The sequence below is a fragment of the Athalia rosae genome, chromosome 2 (genome assembly GCF_917208135.1).
Source record: "Athalia rosae chromosome 2, iyAthRosa1.1, whole genome shotgun sequence".
NCBI lineage: Eukaryota > Metazoa > Arthropoda > Insecta > Hymenoptera > Athaliidae > Athalia > Athalia rosae.
Window position 1 is genome coordinate 2,329,448 of NC_064027.1, and position 18,623 is coordinate 2,348,070.

General features: G+C 37.1%; 1 protein-coding gene and 1 long non-coding RNA gene across 2 annotated transcripts; one reads left to right on the top strand and one right to left on the bottom strand.

The window, feature by feature from the left end:
- Positions 1-7,412: 7,412 nt before the first annotated feature.
- Positions 7,413-18,576, bottom strand: LOC105691716 (NF-kappa-B inhibitor cactus-like). Its single transcript, XM_012410402.3, has 3 exons — positions 16,954-18,576; positions 16,490-16,842; positions 7,413-8,495 (listed from the first exon to the last, which is right to left on the bottom strand). The coding sequence occupies exons 1-3, from the start codon at positions 17,436-17,438 to the stop codon at positions 8,068-8,070; spliced, it is 1,266 nt and encodes a 421-aa protein (XP_012265825.2). The 5' UTR covers positions 17,439-18,576; the 3' UTR covers positions 7,413-8,067.
- LOC125499947 lies at positions 11,536-14,312 on the top strand. Its single transcript, XR_007277054.1, has 3 exons — positions 11,536-12,855; positions 13,583-13,731; positions 13,909-14,312. It is a non-coding gene; the product is annotated as an uncharacterized LOC125499947 (long non-coding RNA).
- Positions 18,577-18,623: the final 47 nt, after the last annotated feature.

Sequence of the window (18,623 nt, forward strand, 5' to 3'; positions counted from 1 at the left end):
CGCGTATAACACCATAATACGACCTTCTCAAACGTGATCGTAGTTAATTTCAACGAGGTCGCGAAAATCTGATTTTTATTACACGCACCAGGCGATCGCTCATCTAAAAGTAACTAGTGACTGCAGATATTATTTATGACACTCGGAAAGGTCGTAAGTTCAAGATCGAACGGAAGCCAAAATGGACCCTGAACCCCGTACGGCAACGCCTCCGTCGTAAAAAAGAAAAAAAAAAAAAAAAAAAAAGAAAAAAACAAATTGAGAATAAAAATTTACAGTGGGACGCGGACCACGAGCGGCATCTCGCAACGTCATAGAAATTATAAACTTACCTGACGTAACATACGCGGACGAATACGTAGGAAAAGAAGATGCAAAACGATGCTATCGGAGAAAAAAAAAAACGAAAAAAAACGTCACGAAATAATTCGCACTCGTCAGTTGAAATCATTAGTACCTATACCTCATGTATATCCTGTAACTTTGTCCGAATAGAAAAAAAGAAGAAATTATTAAATTCATTTAATATCTACCATAACAATGATTCTATATTTCTTAATTGTCAAATTCTTTTCAACGTATTATTCGTTCGAATATTTTTACACAGTTACCGGATTTCATATCGCTTATATTATGGGACAGGAATTCGATGCCTGGAGTGCATGCATGGTCAGACCTATATTATTTCGGAGACCCGATGTGAATATTTGATAGTTTTGTCGGTTGCGATGAATAATTCGCGGCGATAAATAACGTGGGCCGTAATAATTATAAATCGCGTGGTTTTTATACTATCGCATATGTATAATTACACCTTCTGAGATGACGATCTTTCATGTCTATTTTTTTTTTTCTTGTTCTTTACGATCATAGTAGGTAGTAGCCGATTCATCGGGCGAGCCGGTTCGCTCGCGAGCGTGATTGATAATTATTTCATGCACGTTGAAAGCAAGTGCTCTATAATTCCGGAATATTACAATATGACTTGAATTATAGCGATGCAAATTTGAGAGAAAAAAAAAAAATTAAAATTAAATTGCGCATATTATTTGTGAAACTTGGGTTAAATACATATACAGATCGTGGTAGCATCTTATCTGGTATCGCCAGATCGATGAATTGATTAATAACGATACGTATCGGATTGCAGATGTTTTTTTTTTTATGTACAACTTATCGGTAATCGTGTTCATCGGCGATTTCGGGCATTACATATTGGAACACGAGAGATAGAAAATAGCGTATCTGCTTGAGGGAATTCCCCGTTTTTCGACGAGATATATGTATCGTTGCCGATTAGGAGTTTTCGATTTTTATCCCAGCTGGTATATGAATGTTATCGTCGGTTTGGAAAACGCCCACGTCCATTTTTATCCCGATACGGACGGAAACATTCCTTTCAAACATTCCACGATCAGGTGATTCTCGTACGATACGCAGATATCGTATTTAATGTGTTAATTCGAATTTAAAAATTACTTACGCACCACGTAACGGCTGGATATTTCTTTCTCCTTGATATCACGTATATCTGCATTTTGCATATTATCCATATAATATAGCGTGTATTTTAACAAAGCTGCAGGCGCTGTGAGCGAGAAGTCGAGGCCGATGGGGAATTCCGACTTCTTTGTATACCTAGACCGACGTATACGTGCCTTGTGGACAGAAACTCGTTGGAAATGTTTGACTAGCCCCGATACTCCGCAGAATTAGACGGGGTGGAATCCATCGACGTACGACCTGAAACTGCGCCCGCGGTAATTCGTACAGCGGCGCCAAAATTCAGCACAGATATTGGTGGAATTGGAAAAGCAGACTCACGATTGCACTTTTTAGTCCATCGTTGTTGGACACGCGTTATTTGAATTCGTCAGTTTCATTTATGTGTCTATAGTTACCTCATCAACCTCAGCGTATGTAAGGAATCGCAGAACGTGTGTCACCAGCTTTTTATTTTTTATTTTTTAATAATATTGATCATTCTTCCGCTGCAGTATAGGTATACTCCGATAAGTGACACGTGTCTGCGGTTGAATAAAATGTGAATATAGTTAATAAGGCAATTATATACAATGCGGGAGTTTAACCGGAAAATCGAGTTCTACTTTTCATCAATGTAGCTGTGAAACGTATTTTATTATCCCATTGCACGATATTTTTTTTTTCGAAGGCGTTAACGATGAATCGCATATTTCGAATGAACATATATGCAAACATAGGAGGAGCTAAGCAGTCAAAATGGAGGACGAATTAGTAACTCGAATGAGTTTTCTATAGGGATAAAAAATAAATAAATTTCTTCCAAAGACGAGCGATGGTAATCGTGTAGTAGTTCGCACACATACGTATATAGTATATACCTAGCTACCGCAGAGGTAAAGAATTTTTGTCCGGCTGCGAAGGAGGATAAGAATGCCGATGATGACGGAAAAAATGAATAGATATAAACGAAAGAACAACAAGAATATGAGAAGAAAAAAATTCTCCGTAATAATTACATACTGCGATGCAGAGCGACAGGTTTTATGGTCTATGATGTGTCGTAGCGCTGATTTTATTATTTATATACCTTCAGTTGGCTCGTTACAACTAGATTAATGCGCATACAATGAGCTATAAATCAGAATCCAATGGGAACTGAAATACGCGATCCGCTAGTAGAATCCGTCGATCGCTACGCCTACACCAATCTGAAAAGTGATGAGATAGAGACTATTTTTTATGGGTAAGCCTTGAAAATTTTTGTCACCGATAACTTCCATGTGTTTTCCATGTGCGAGGATCTTTCTCATCGCGCAACGAACTGCTTTAGAAATAAAATTGCGTTATCCGTTGTATACACCACTTTAAACAACAACTAACGGTATATAATCCATGGAAAAGTCGTCGGAAAATTTTCGCAGTAGGTAATATTATCGCGAGCAAAAGCCATTACAACTCGAGAATGGTTTATTTTTTTTGTTTTGCGGATGGGGGCAAGGAAAAGAAATTACTTAACGACCGGAAGTTCATGATCCTCATGGAGGCTCATGGGGTTTCCCAACGATGGACTTTAAAGTCTGGTTAACGGCTTTGGGTACTTCCGTAAATAAATCACGATAATTGCAGGTACATATATTTCATATTAGGAGGTACATTTATGAGTTCTTCGAAGGGTGCAGAAGCCGAAACGCGCGCAAACTGCACACGCTGCACCCTAAAACTGCAGATTACGCGCATATGGACGTTCTTCGATAATCGCCGCGATGCAATTATTATTGCTGGAAAAACCGGATGGACTCAGAAATCCCCGATAATTTCTTCGCTCAAGGACATACTAGAAAAAAGTGAGGATCCATACGATGTACGAACTTTCTCTCCTGTTCGAATTGCATCCGTGCTAACCTGAGTTCGATCTGCAAACGCAACTCGGTAACCAATCGTGACATCAGGTATGAGGGACAAAAGAACTGTGAGATCGCAGGAACGAAAAATATTGTTCACATTTGAGGGATTTTTTAAAATTTGATTACCGCCTGAACATCGAAATGATCTAGTATATCTACTTTCATTTGGTGCCTGTACAGAAATTGAAATGGTTCATCGATTCGTATTGAATATTGCGACGCATACCTCGTATACCATATGCAGCGTATATTTCAAGCACTCGAAATAAACTAGTCTTATTTATACAACCTGCGGCAGTCTAACGCATCAAAGCTACATACATATATACCGGAGTTTTGTCTCGCTGCAAGCCAGACGGAAGGGACATACTGAACTTTTTCACGGCTAAATATATATTCGCATGTGTGTCAGTTTCGTGTGACGACGACCATCGCGCACTATGATGATGAGGAAAGGAATGTGCGTGACTGTGCACCCTTGTGACCACATCTATGAGGTGGTGCAGTTCAGCGTGAAAAGTGCACAGCTCGCACTTTAATTGATGGAGATGAGCTTAGCGCGTCTACATGTATATAATGGGGCCAATGGCCAGACGTGAAATTACCCAAATAAGACGAAGAAGAAGAAGAAGAAGAAGCGGAATGTGCTGTGGGAGAACCAGACAGTTCTGATTTGTTCCACATTTCTAGACTGTTACCAAGCTGCGTTATATCCATCTCGGCTTGAGCAAAAAATAAAAAAAAATAGACAAAATTGAACACTATCAATTTTCCTCGGTAATTTTATTCGACCGCTTCTGCATATATCGATGTATTGCGACATGATTTATGATTATCAATTTTCTATTATCGCCGATGACAACACCCACGTGTACGGACGTAGTACATCATAGTTCTGTGTGTTGAACATTATCGTGACTAATAAGATGAAAGTACAGTGGTATACTACGTAAAGTATAATACCCTATCCCGCGGATGAGAGCATCGATATGAATATATTGCACGAAAAAACAAGCAGACGGATAATCTAGGACTAATTTAGAAATTCCACAATCTGAATGTACGCGTGTAATATTTGAATCTATAGTATATCGATCGCGAGATCGACAAACAAGCATTACACTGTATACGTAATTCTATTCACGTCTTGTGAAAATATTTCACTAATATGTTTGCATCACTCTCTATTAACAACAATTGGATACTTGCGTACTTCTATTGACGTCATAAAACTTATCACTCTCTTATTGGTGAACCTATGACATTGACAACTAGGGTGGGTTGAAAAAAAATTTTTCTTTTCATTTTCTTAACATGGGGGCAGAATTTGTATCTTGTAGAAGGAGAAAATTTTTCAAATGAGGACAAAATTTTTTAGTTGATATTTTGAGGTAGCCCACTCGTTTTTTGAATAAATAATTAATCAAGTGGGGTACTTCCAGCAAAAAAAAATTTTCCACCCAATGATTACTCGATCGATTGCATGAATAGATGATTTTAACTTTCAGATTTGGATTCCTGAGTTGATTATATGTGAGATTACTCTCGAAGAAATAAAAAAAAATTCGATTTTTGAGAGAAAAATAAATAATTTTTTCAATTGGGTTTAATATGCTTTTCTTACGTATTTTGACCTCAGGAATCCGAATCTGGAAGGAAAATTGATCTATCTCTAAAATTGACCGAGTTATCGCCAATTTTTCGATTTTTCGGGTCAAAAATAAAAAGTTGATTTTTTAGTCTATATCAATGTAATTTGAGCTCAGGAATCCGAATCCGTAAGAAAAATTGATCTATCTTGAAAAATGATCGAGTTATTCCCATTTTTTCGCATTTTTTGGCATAAATTTGAGGATATCTCGAAAGGAAAAAATCGTAGCTCAATTTGGACAACGGATTCGTGTTCCTGAGGTCAAAATACATAAGAAAAGTGCCATACGATCAATTTTAAAAAATAAAAATTTTTGGTCAAAATTTGAAAAAATCGTAAGGGGTACCCCTTGGAAAAATCTCAAATTTTGACCAAAAATTTTTATTTTTTAAAATCGATCGTATGGCACTTTTCTTGTGTATTTTGACCTCAGGAACACGAATCTGTTGTCCAAATTGAGCTACGATTTTTTTCCTCCGAGATATTTCCATTTTTATGGTAAAAAATGTGAAAAAATGGGGATAACTCGGTCATTTTTGCAGATAGATCAATTTTTCTTTCAGATTCGGATTCCCGAGCTCAAATTACATTAATATAGACTAAAAAATAAATTTTTTATTTTTGACCCCAAAAAGCTGAAAATTGGCTATAACTCGGTCAATTTCAGAGATAGATCAATTTTCTTTCCAGATTCGGATTTCTGAGGTCAAAATACGTAAGAAAAGCATACTAAACCCAATAAAAAAAATGATTTAATTTTTGCTCAAAGATCGAATTTTTTTTTCGTTCTTCAAGAGTAATCCCACGTATAATCAGCTCCGAAATCCAAATCTAAAAGCCAAAATCATCTACTCATGCAATCGATCGAGTAATCATCAATTATTCGCTGTTGGGAGCAGAATAATTAAGACATATATCGATTGGTTTTAGTCGTAGACCCACTTTGATTCGTCGCAATCCATGCGTGGGTCGAAATATTCGAATTTCTCGGTCTACGAGGGAGCCCGAGCTTACAATTAGCTAGAGTCAGGTAGGCACGGGCGCGTGGTTTGTTGTGGGGCGTCACCTCTGCTCAGCCCTGAAGGTGACGTCTCACAACAAAGCGCTACGCTGCTGGCTACCTGACTCCGGCAAAGCTCGGGCTCCTCGACTCAGCTTCAATTTTAAGTAAAAAAAAGATCATGTCAATTTTTGATTTGATACTTGAATTACAAAAATAATAGGAAAAAAATGTTGAACAGTGAACGAGTAAAAAACAATCACAATCGATAATTTTTAGATATTTTCTATGATTTTTGACCAAAAGAAACAATTTTATTGCCGGACGTACCCCACTTGATTAATTATTTATTCAAAAAGCGTGTGGGCTACCTCAAAATATCAAGTAAAAAATTTTTTTCAAATTTGAAAAATTTTCTTTTTTTATAAGGTACAAATTCTATCCCCATGCTAAGAAAAAAAAAAAAGTTTTTGTTAACCCACCCTATTGACTACAACAGAGAAATTCCCGGGTTGGAAAAACAAGTTCAATACTTTCAAGCGAATGCTGTTTTTTTTTCAGTCAGCGAAAATAATTCAAACACTACTGAAACAGAAGATAAAAAAAAAAATTTCGAAATCAATTAGTAATCAATAATAATAATACGTAATCATTTTCACGAGATCAAAGGATAATGAAAGTAAAAATTCTACAGATTTTGTTTTTTTTTTTTTCTTTTTTTATGAATGTTTTATTACTAAAATATAATAATCGTGATAATTATAGTAATAATAAGAATAGTATTAATAGTAATAATAATCATAATAATAATAATAATAGTAATAGTAATAATAATAATAAGAAATGTAGAACGCGAATAATAGCATATTTGAAAATTTGATAACTAATTTCTTATGACGTATAGGGGGATGGCTATGTACAAAAAGGCAAAAGGGGTTGATTTTTTTTCACTTAAATTTCCCGAGTGTAGATATGATAATATATGCACAATAACGTTTGGGTAGGGAGGATTTTGAGATCCCTCAGGACAGTCGTTTTTTTTTTTAATTTATTGAATTCTATTATTTTCGTTATACGGTTGCCAACTACAGGGTTTCCGACTCAACGCGCGAACAAGTTTTTTTTTTATGTACGTTAATAATATTTACCTACACACATTATTTTCGATGATTCTTGCGTTTTTCTTTTTCAACTTCAATTTTTCTAATTTCAATATTGTAGTCGCCCTAGTCTCTCTCTCTGAATAATATTATTCGCTGAAAATTATTATAATTATAATATTTATACATACCTATACAATATACATACATGTACATACAATTCAATATAAATAAATTTATCAATTCGTCTATAACTGTTTTTTTTTTCCCTTAACTAACCTCTTTCTTCTTCTTTCTTTTTTTTTCAACGTTGATAATTTTTTCAATCATTCAATTATTCACTTATAATTATCTAAATTCATTTACTAATTTATTTATTTGTTTAAATCGTAATAGCTACACCATCAGTTAACAGACGGATGGGGGCACAGAACGGTTTTATTTTTTTTCTCTTTGCCAATAGATGTTTATCTATTCAAACCTCATTCGGTCCTCCGTTTTTTTTCTTCTTTTTTTTTTATTTTTAGCTAAAAATAAAAATAAAGAAACGAAAAAAAAACAAGAAGCAAATTTCAAAAATTATTTTCAGTCACACGTAGCCTCGACCCACAAATTTTTTCTCGTAATTTTCCTACACCGAGAATCCACTGCGGGCTGAATATTCAGGATATGTTTAAATTGTTATCTCCATTCTCAGCTGCGTATTTTCACATGAAACAATTTCAATTCGTTCAGTTTCGTACCGCTCCCGTAGTCCAGTCAGATCTCAATCTCTTCGAACTTAGGAAATTCTATAAAGAAGGTTTACGATATGCGTTTCCGTATCACACGTTCATGCACGTGTGTTTCTCACCGTCGAGAATATCGGACGATGAGAATAATAGTTAACAAAGAATTACGAGGAACAACAATTCCTAAATTATTTATCTAAGCCCTTAATCCGACGCTGTGCCAAAGTTGGGACATTTGCACGTGATACGTCGAATTTCCACCCTCGTCACCTTCGTTTTCCGAATCCTCGCTCATTTCCGAATCGCTGTTACTCTCTTCGGAGTCGGATTCTGGGGGTGGTTGCGGCTTCGCTCCGAGTTTAACGAGTTCTCTCGCCAGTCCCAAATCTCTGCACGCCGCTATTTGATAAGCGGTTATACCCGCGTACGTTGGCGCGTCTAGGCGGGGTGCACACTCTTGTAAAAGGAACGTTGTTACCGATGTTCGATGTTGTTCTATCGCAAGGTGAAGCGCTGTTCTTCCGGCGAGCCATTCACCGGCTTCCAAATCTGCACCGTGACGCAAAAGCAATCTGACCATATCAACGTTTCCCGCTAACACAGCTGTGTGAAGACATGATTGTCCTGGAACATAGATGAGAGAAAAAACATTGGTTAGAAATTTTGTAAAATTCATCATTTCGTTTTCTTCGACGCATATTGTCATTCTTTTACGTCTTTTACGAGAAGCGTGAGGCGCGCTCAGTCGAGTATAAATTACGACTTGACCTAGTATACGGTTTTGCAAGGGTGGCGAATTTCACGGAAAGATAAATATATACGAGCGTGATATATTTCGGGGTGTTTTTATTATAAGTGGGCGTCCGTCGAGTTGACGAGACTTCGAGGAGGCGTATGGAAAAAAAAAACCAATAAATCTAGTCGTCAAAAGCGGAAAGACGATGGAACGAGAAGGAAAAAATATGGAGGATAGAAAATACGTCAGTCACATGCCTGAGAGCTACACTTACATAGACGTCACGCTACACATATGGACGTAGGTAAATATGTATATGTATTGATAGAACAAGGAAGAAGTTTGTGGAAGGTAGAAGGTATAAACGAAGTGAGAAACGGCGGCAAAAGGCGAATGAGTCACCGTCGGAGATCTTTGGCTGTGAGCCTGAGGTCCAAACTAGGCTCGCCCCGCGATCAAAGCGGCTCTAATTTTACCCACCCTGAGTTACCATCGTCAAAAATTGCAGCGGCGTATCAACTAGAAGAAAATTAACATTCTCATTGTCGATCTTCAAGGAGTCAATCATCTCTCGCAATATATAGGGCGCGCTAAAAACGACCGTGCAAAATTAGACCTACAGCAATTTACTCTGTCGCCGTTATTTACCATATATACCGCGACCTTGTTATCGCTGCTAATATATATAAGAGTATATAATACGTATGTACACGTGCATACACGTACGTTACAACATGTACATATAAGTGTATATTAAACACCAAGTGCGCGCAACGTCGCGTTGGCGAACGCCGTGATATAAGAGTTTGGGAAAATCCAGACTGCTGCACAGGCGTCGTCGTAGTAGTCGTCATATCTATATAGCGGCGAATACAATTCGCGATCATATACGATATTACAGCTTAGACGTATTTTACGTAGGCGAATGATTTTTTTCCTTTCCTTTCTTACTCCGTTACAATACGTACCGGTGCTACTTTTCATTCGTCAAACTTATGCGCATGCACGATATTTGTAGAATTTTTAATTTTAAAAAAATTAACCATGTGGCAAATTTGTGAAAACAAAAGAAAGAAAAATAAAATTAGATTAATTTCTTGGATCATCGTACCGAGAAAAACTCAACGAACGAAAAATATTTTTCGATATCGATGCGCATATGTATATTGTATCGTTCTCATTATCATTATGATTATTTCGATATCATTATTATTACAATCACATACGGATAATTACAGTTCACGAGTATAATTTAGGTCAGTATAACGCTGTTCGCATATAAGTATGTGTGTATGTTCCATTTCTTTCTCTGGATTCCGGTATCAAAATTACAATTTTTGTTATTACAATTTTACGAGTGCACCATTGTATGGGAAAATCCGGGAGTATTCCACGAATTGCACGAAACTGAGGAGAAAATGAATTAGGATAAAAAAAGAAAAAGAAATCTTGAAACAAATTAATGTACAAAATGAAAAATGAATGATGGAATTGTTTTTTTTCTCCTTCGCTACTCAATCGGATGATAATAAATCGGCAAATAATAATTTTCATTCGAATGAAGTGCAACTTGTATCGATTCCTTTCAGCAAAAAAATTATAATCCCAAATTTCCTCATACATTTGTATATGAATTTATTTGTTCAATTTTTTTCTTGGTTTATTTAGTGTTATTTTCATTGAATTGCAAATGTATCGCCATTTCGGGGCGTCCCGAGCAAGAGCGTCGCTTTCTTTAAAATAATGGACGGCAAAGATGATTCCTCCACATCTACGCCAATGTGGGGTTTCCCGAGAATGCCGCGGCGCGCAAATAGCCGAATACACGTATTTTTAAATGTCAAAAACATCTGCTACGTCGGCTTTTGCTCCGGAATACAGTATGCGTGAAGATATACGTACACGCATGTATACGGGCGCCTAGCACGATTCGTGATGTAACGGAATCTGGTGCGGCAATGTGTATATAGATGGAACATTTTGTTTGGTAAATGAGAAAATTATGTAAACATACATGGAAACATACGCCATGTGCCGTCCAGGTTGTAACGCATATCCCCATACCTCCGCAGGGGGATAAGATCACGCGTGAATCGTGAAAAGTTCATTGGGAATCAATTGGCATAATAATAAATAAGGAACAAAAATTGACCGGAAGACGGAAGGCTCGGTAGCGGGGAGTGCCTCGTCCTTGAAATGACCTTCCACTTCCATGTATAGGAATTCGCAGGGAATTCAAATTTCGCAATTAACTTGCAGATAAATAAAATCGCACTGCGGTTCTCTGGTAGTCATACGACGCATGTGTAGTATATTTATATACTCTTATACGTATGTATTTTTATATAAATTGCGTAACATTACGCGATGCGTTTGTTTGTCACATGGTCGAAGTTGTGATGAATATTACGAACATCATATTATACAACACACAGACTTTTATGCCGATCGTATACTGATTGCAAGTGTTGCGCCAAATATGGCGCGCGAATCGAGGTGCAAATGGGAAAATTTACAGGTTGTAAATTTCTAGAGACATTTAATATGTCGCGTGATTCTCGAAACTACCGGAATTCACTCCGTGAAAGAATTGAATATAAATGTACAATATGCAATGCAGAGTAATGAATAAATGATGTCGCAATATTTTTCAACTGAAACACTATACACTGATTTTGTATCGCCTGATTAATAATTTCTGCATCAATTAATTAAACTCCTCGCGTTCTCGAAACGAACGAAAAACAAAGATGAAAATCTGGACGCAAGTTTCAAATAACATTTTCTGCAGTATACATATGAAAAAACTGGCTCGATCCGGGATCGAGTTTTGATTAAAACCCACAAGTATTTTTTTTAGAGGTTTTTTTAGCACGTGAATTAGAAATTCTTGCGGTCAATTATATGTACAGCAGTTTTTCTAGCGTTTGCAACGAATCCTGTTTATATGGATATTTCAATGTTTTATGTGAAAAACATATACCTGCATATGGACGTTTCACGGAACTCTCTGGTAAACGAAAAGAAAAAAGAATTTTTTTCAAAAAAACCAAAGAATATTCAAGGTAACGAATTTATATTGATCAGCCATGAACATTATACCGTAAAGAGATAAGAAAAAAATTTGACATTGAGAAACGCCCCACGCTGTTATAATAATGTTCGATTATAGTACTTTCACCTTGCAGCGCGACTGATTACCGTCAGAATCATGCGGCAGAGATTATTAAATTAAAAACGACGTACGTCATTCATCACGCTGTTTTTTTTTTTTTAGTCAAGGAATTTTCCGCTCTACGATTAGAATTTCAGTTTTTCTTTTTCTTTTTTTTCACTCGTGTCTCAACCAAAGTTAAACCCATACTAGCTGAAAAACGTAGCAGAAAGTTTGTAGATTTTTTTTTTTTAATTGATTGAAGATTTTATTTCACATTATATAATATATAGCGTAGCGCCATTATAATGTGAAAGATGTTCGGAATGCGCAGAGATTATTTAAATTTAAAAAAAAATTTCCATCTACGTCAAACTCGTATCTCTGTTATCTTCAGATCGGAGAAAGAAAACAACAAATTATCATAGGGAATAACATTATAACCTGATACGACACAACAAACGGCACAAAAAAATGTTATGTCGTGTGCAGCTTTTGTGATTGGAAAATGAAGTAACAAATGTTATACAAAACTCGTCGTAGGCTTCGGTGAAACGAACGAGGGAACGCTCTGAAGAATTTGAAATCTCGGGGATTTCAGCCCCGAAATTTTTCTTTTGAAATGTAAATCGCCGGAAACCGTTATGTTCCGCATTATTCCTGTCGTCTGTATAGATGTGTAGGTATTTCATAGAAAATTAGCAATGGTCTTCGAACTTTCACCCGTAAAATCCCCATTTAAAATCTCCGTTTGTACTGGGCAGTAGAGAAAGTAAAAAGAAAATTTTTCAGTCATTAAACGGTTTGAGAAATAATCCAAGTTCTCCGAACAGACACCTGGACCGGCTAGGTGCTGCCGCGTTCCTTATCTTGAAAATACGCTTACACATAAATGCAAATACTATGTTAATAAAGTATAAACTCCAAATTTTATCATCTGTACTATACAGTCTGCGGTTTTGCGGTGTTCAAAATAAAATATTTCTCAGGTCACTGTCTTCGAGTGTACGAGTAACAGTTTAATAAACGTCGTCTGCAGCTTCCGAGGAGACGATCAACTTCCGGGAATGAGTATTAACACGCGCTGGACTACCGTACGTGTGCTGTTAATTCCATATAATATATACATAATCGGACACTTTTGCGGTCACATGGTTTACGCGTTCCAAAGTTGTATAACCCGTACGTACGTACGTTACTATCATGTTATTTATGTACCGGGCTGCTTTCCCCGTAGCCGCCACCCATCCATCGATTTCATCCATGATCTCTCCCAACATATTTGTATACCGAAAAAAGAATCCCAACCATCGCAGATACTCAATGGCTAGAATTCTCACGTGCGTATTTTCGCCTGAGATTTCTACTCGCTAATTGCCGACCACGAGGTACCGTTAAACCATTGCTTTTATTATATCTCACTACTTTTTACCACCACGTGATGGCTATAGAGTTTCTGGGCTACTCGTTTTTTTTTCCTCAACACTTCCTGTTACATTAGTCGCCACCGTATCAAATCCGATGACCCAATTAAAGAAATTATTTTTCGTTGTGATGGTAGTTCGAACCGCACAATGTTGCGACGTTTTGGAATTTTCATTTTCTTCACTTATCTTTGCAAATGTACAAATGTTGTACTAATTTCATTTCAGTTAAAGCTTTTATCTTTCTACAATACTCGCTATTTTAGTCTAAAAATAAAAGCAACCGATTATTTCATCATTACGCTTACCACAGCGGTCTAGATAAATTTTACTTTTCGTACATAAAAATACTCGTTTGAAGAGTAGATTTTTTTCCATACTTTCGTGAATTTCACAGATGCGATCGTAGAAATCACAGGTATTTCTGATCGTAGTGCCACATTGACCCCAGCGAACAACCTGTCCAATTCAAGCATCAAACGCATGATTGCCGGTATTTCCGATGAGGCAAAATCGTCAATTAGAAGACGCGCGCCTGGGGCCGAAGTAAGTAACAGCTAGGAAAAATAAGGATAAATAGTCTGACAATGTCAGAGCTGCGCGTGCACGAGTTGAATGATGTCATAAATGACCAATAGTCTGAAAGCAATGATTTCTTGGTACAGTATAGTATAAAATTGCAATGTGCGCACGAGGTATACCTATATCTACGATTTTTTGCAGCCTTCGCCCGAGAGAGTTCTTCCTGCACCTTTTGAACGGCAGGTGTTTTCTGAAGGCCCCGAAATTTGCCTTTAAATTTTTGGTGCTCCTCAACGCGTCCTTTCTATACCTGAAGCACGAGCGGCACAACGTACAATGATTTCAGTTTGGAAATAAGGGCGATAAAAATTGATCAGAATTTTTTATCGATGATGTTATGAGAGAGGGACAAAGACGATAGAAAAGACGTTTTGAGCCGAATTGAGAACAATTCTGTTTTTTTTTTTTTTTTTTTTTAAGGATTTTAAAAAATGTTTCGTTATAATATGAAACTACACAATGCCAATAATCACTCTGCGCGACAACGACGATTTTGGGAATAACCAGTGACTAAATCCCAAATGAATTCCAGTTAACGACCGATGTATCAGGAAAGTTATATTACAACGTTTAGATATACATTCACGAATTAAAGTTGAAATTTCGACTACTTTGAAAATTCCCATCGCGCTATACTATACGGTACCAAAAAAAAAAAATAAATAAATAAATAAACATAACCGTAGGAATTTCTTAATTTACGTATTCCTCAAGCGTCTGAGGAAGCATTAGCTTAAATACCTCCAATAAAAATGATCTGGGGAATTCTCATGTATTTTCAACAGAAATTGAAAAAATAAATTATCGAAAATGTGAAGGAGCCTTCAAATACAGCGCAGAAAATTAAATCAAAAATGTTAACGTTTCATAGAATCTAATAAAAATTGCCTCGTGATCAGACAAAGTTAGACGATTCAACATATATAAATGTCATTGATCGAATTCTTCGAACTCCAATAAGATAATAATTGACTAGAAATTCTGTTTTTTTTTTTTTTTTTTTGCGGTTGTAAGTAACGATCAATACATTCCGAATATCAATAAAATAAATGAGAATTCTGAGCACGCATACATTTAAAAAAAACAGGTACAAAATTTTTTTTAAATCGGAAAGAATTAAAATGTCGCCGGATTTACGCGACTGCGTCGTTATCATCAAATATATGGCATTAAGACGCACCTATCTCAACTGTCATTGAAATGGGGATTTTCTTGATGCTATAGAATCACGCAAATAAATTATCAATAATAAGATAGTAGTAAAACTTTTAATCCCTGAGATCAACTCAAGCGCAATCTTTAATAGTGTCGTATATAATCGGAACTGATAATTTGTATAACAATACATTATTAGGAACAGCATCGCGAGAAACGAAGTTGTTAGTGGGAGATGAGGAGTCGCTGCAAACCGTTGCAAATCGTTTAATTGCATCGGCACACCAGGTGCTATAAAATCTCTGCTATAAGTCTATCGGTAGACAAGAAGGATAAGTAAGCCAATACAAAATAATGACAACCTCAGTAATGAATGACTGTCAGTCGAATTAAATTAGCAAAACGATAAATTCTTTAGGAATGAGAATCGCGGCCTGCAACAGCAGCAGCACCAAAGAGCACTTACAAATTGTAAATATATTCATGTGTGTAGGAGCAGTACGGCAATTTTAATTATACCGTATACGTGATTCGCGATCAGATTACCATGAGTGTACGAGTTTTCTCTCTATACTATATGCATATGTATGTAAGATAGCGAAGTGCGGGCTTCGTTGTATTGTATAAATATATACGCTCGTAACTGCTCCTGCTCAATCCCTACACGTGTATATTATAACAAACACATACTACATAAAATGAACAAAAAAAAAGCATCGTATAAAATAAAACAGCCGGCATTTCATCACGGCTGGGGAATCCCCACGCGAGGAGAGAACCGAGGACTCTGGGAGTCGACACGGCAATAACCATCGCTTATTAAAAGGTCTGATTTCATCCGTAAAACTTGCCATCGCCGGGTATCGATATGTACCTGCGAAATTCAATATGAAAACTATTCAACTCGCGATGTATCTTCGAATTTTGTTTTTAAAGTGACTCTCGTTATCTTTATCTCGCGCGGTAAAGACGAAAGGAAGGAGTCCGATGATGACTACGCAATACACCGTTCACTGTCACTGATAAGCGATCGTTGCAGCAGTAGCTGCGTTTTCATGTCATTGCGGTAAATCCGCGTGGCACATATATATGCTGTACATGGTAGAAGAAAAATACATAGAGACCACCAGACGAGATACTAGTTCTTTACTATGATACACTGAACGCATAGACGTGAAAACCACGTCACAAATGAAAAGCAGTATTACTAATACCGACTATGACAAAGCTCGGTAGAAACCGAAATGAATGACGCTGGTTTTTCTTGGATTAATTACGTCACTCTTGACTAGAATGGAAGATAAGAGGAGATCTGCGGATAACTCTTTTCCGCGGTTCGCAGGATTCCCTGCCCTACAGATGAATCAACGAGTCTGATGCTGCAGACTCTTCTGAAAAATTCTTCATCCGCAGTTTTTATAACTTCCTTTCCAGATAACAGCTTGACCTTATGTGGTCATCAACCAGAGAATGCACACTCCCAATCCTCAGATATTTATATATTGGAAGCACACCTATTCTTTCACAGAATAAACACGCGCAAATATAACATGTGTCAGAAGCTTACCTTCGTAGTTTCGTTGTTCCAAGTCCTGTGGAAGTGCGGGGGTTGGTCGTCCTGGAGATGTGAATCTTTTTTCAGATAAAGAAAGAGGGTCTGTGAGCGCTCTTGCACTGGCCATATCACCGGATGCGCATGCCAAATGAAGAGCTGTGTTGCCATTGCCATCCCTGAGTGCAGGATTTGCTCCAGCAAGAACTAAACTTCTGACAATTCTTGCTTGATGGGTGATGACTGCCAAATGCAGGGGAGAGAGTTGCTCGTCGTTTAGAATGTCCAGAAGACAAGGATGAGGAGCCATTTTGATCAAACTAAACGCAACCTCCAGAAAACCTTGCGCTATCGCATTGTGTAAATGTCTGTAAAAAAAATAATAGTGGATTATAAGAAACTGTCTGTTAATGTTCTGCATTGGTTCCAATATTTTCACAAATGATGAGGCTCTATAAATAGGTAAAAAAATTCCTTACGTGTCTCCATCGTCATCCTGCATGTAGTACAAAGGCCAATCATGCCTCTGCTGCTGTTGTTGTTGAATTTGCACATGTTGGTGATGTTGTACGTTAATATTGGGTTGAACTGATTCTCGCTGTTGTGGTTGAAATTGCGATTGCGATAGCTGTGTCGTGACAGGAGTCAATTCGATGGTAGGTTCAGACTGAACTTTACCACTTAGAGGATTTAATGTAACAGGTTTGAGGGTCAACTGGCTCAAGTTATCGCTGAGTCCCAAATCGACTCCGCTGTCAGCCCTCATTGGTTCAACAGCAATGGAAGGTTCGGGAACAACAGGACCCGACTTACAGGCCTGGCGGTCAAACTCTAGGCCTTCTTCTGTCGAGACAAGGTTGCCACCGGACAAAAAACCAGAATCGACGTGCCCAGAGTCAAAGTGCTGGTACTTGTCCCCTTCTGCAACATTCTTGCCCTTTTGCTCTTTCCATGATTGCCACATTTTTAGTTTGTTTTAGTCTTTACTTCTTCGGTTATCTCGTTTTCAAAAAACAAGTATCAGGCTCTTAAATTTTATCTAGAAACGATTAACATCTGTGTGTATGTATGCTGATAATGATATTAACAATAGTAACAATTATAGTATCATTAGAGATGTTGATCACTCTGTAGACACAGGCACGCACTCCAGCACACTCAATTTCTCATTTATCTTTACGCTGATAGATCGTTTCTTTGGTCCCACGTTTTTCCTTTATATTTTATAGTACAGCTCTTACGGTAATTATATCAGATCGTTTTATAGTCACAAGCACAACCTGTAATCTGTCGTTGCTAAAACTACTTTAGTGTGTCAAGTAAGCCAACGACCTTACGAACTTTGACAATGTATTTAATATTACAGTAAAACTCTGCGCGAAATATTCACTATCTGACCTTTAAATATTTTAAATAGGCACTTGGAATTTTTCATAATAAATTTGAAGTATAATTAAAATGAAAGATCGGTTTTCTCGTCGTCGTTTTCGTTACATTAACAAAATACCTAGGTTATGATGCACGTGATTGACAATCCCACTGTTCGTTTAATTTTGTTTTTACTATGTTTCAACTAGTCCTTACAATAGTTGCCACTCTTTACGCGCGCACTAAACTTGTATCATTTCGTGATCTAATCTCGACTTGCATTTGAGCTCGTTTTTTTCGAAATAAGATTGAATATTTCCTCGGTTTCGTAAGTGACTATCAACTCCAGTCTCACAACTATCGAGTTTAGGAGTAAAGGGCGTTTAGTTGATGGTTACTTTATACTCTGCACACCTAGCAGTTATGGAATCTAGCGTCGTCGTGATTTTCTTTTTTTTAGTGTTGAAAGAATTTTAATCATTTATCCGTCGTCGATGATTTTTTCTTTTTTTTTTTATAACAGGCACAAATAGTAAGTCACTGATTTACGGAATATGTAATTAGGGACAAGCCTTTAGTCTAAAATATTCTGACTTTCTCGTTTTGAGATTTTTAATTCTTTCACTCAGGTATGCGTATCGTTTAATATCGTCGTCGTCGTCGTCGTTACAGTCGTCACTCTTTCTCAGCGCGTACCGACTCGCTCAGCTATTCGGAACGGACTGAGCAATGGCTGCTTAAGCAACGCTAGCGCCTCTTTCGGAGTCCTGGGTTTTGTGGT

Excerpts from the sequence above, each read along its gene's own strand:
- LOC105691716 (XM_012410402.3), bottom strand. The coding sequence starts at position 17,438 with ATGTGGCAATCATGGAAAGAGCAAAAGGGCAAGAATGTTGCAGAAGGG. Across the intron at positions 16,843-16,953 it reads CAGGATGACGATGGAGACAC|ACATTTACACAATGCGATAG; the intron begins GTAAGGAATTTT and ends TTTTTTTTACAG. Across the intron at positions 8,496-16,489 it reads GGAACAACGAAACTACGAAG|GACAATCATGTCTTCACACA; the intron begins GTAAGCTTCTGA and ends TCTATGTTCCAG.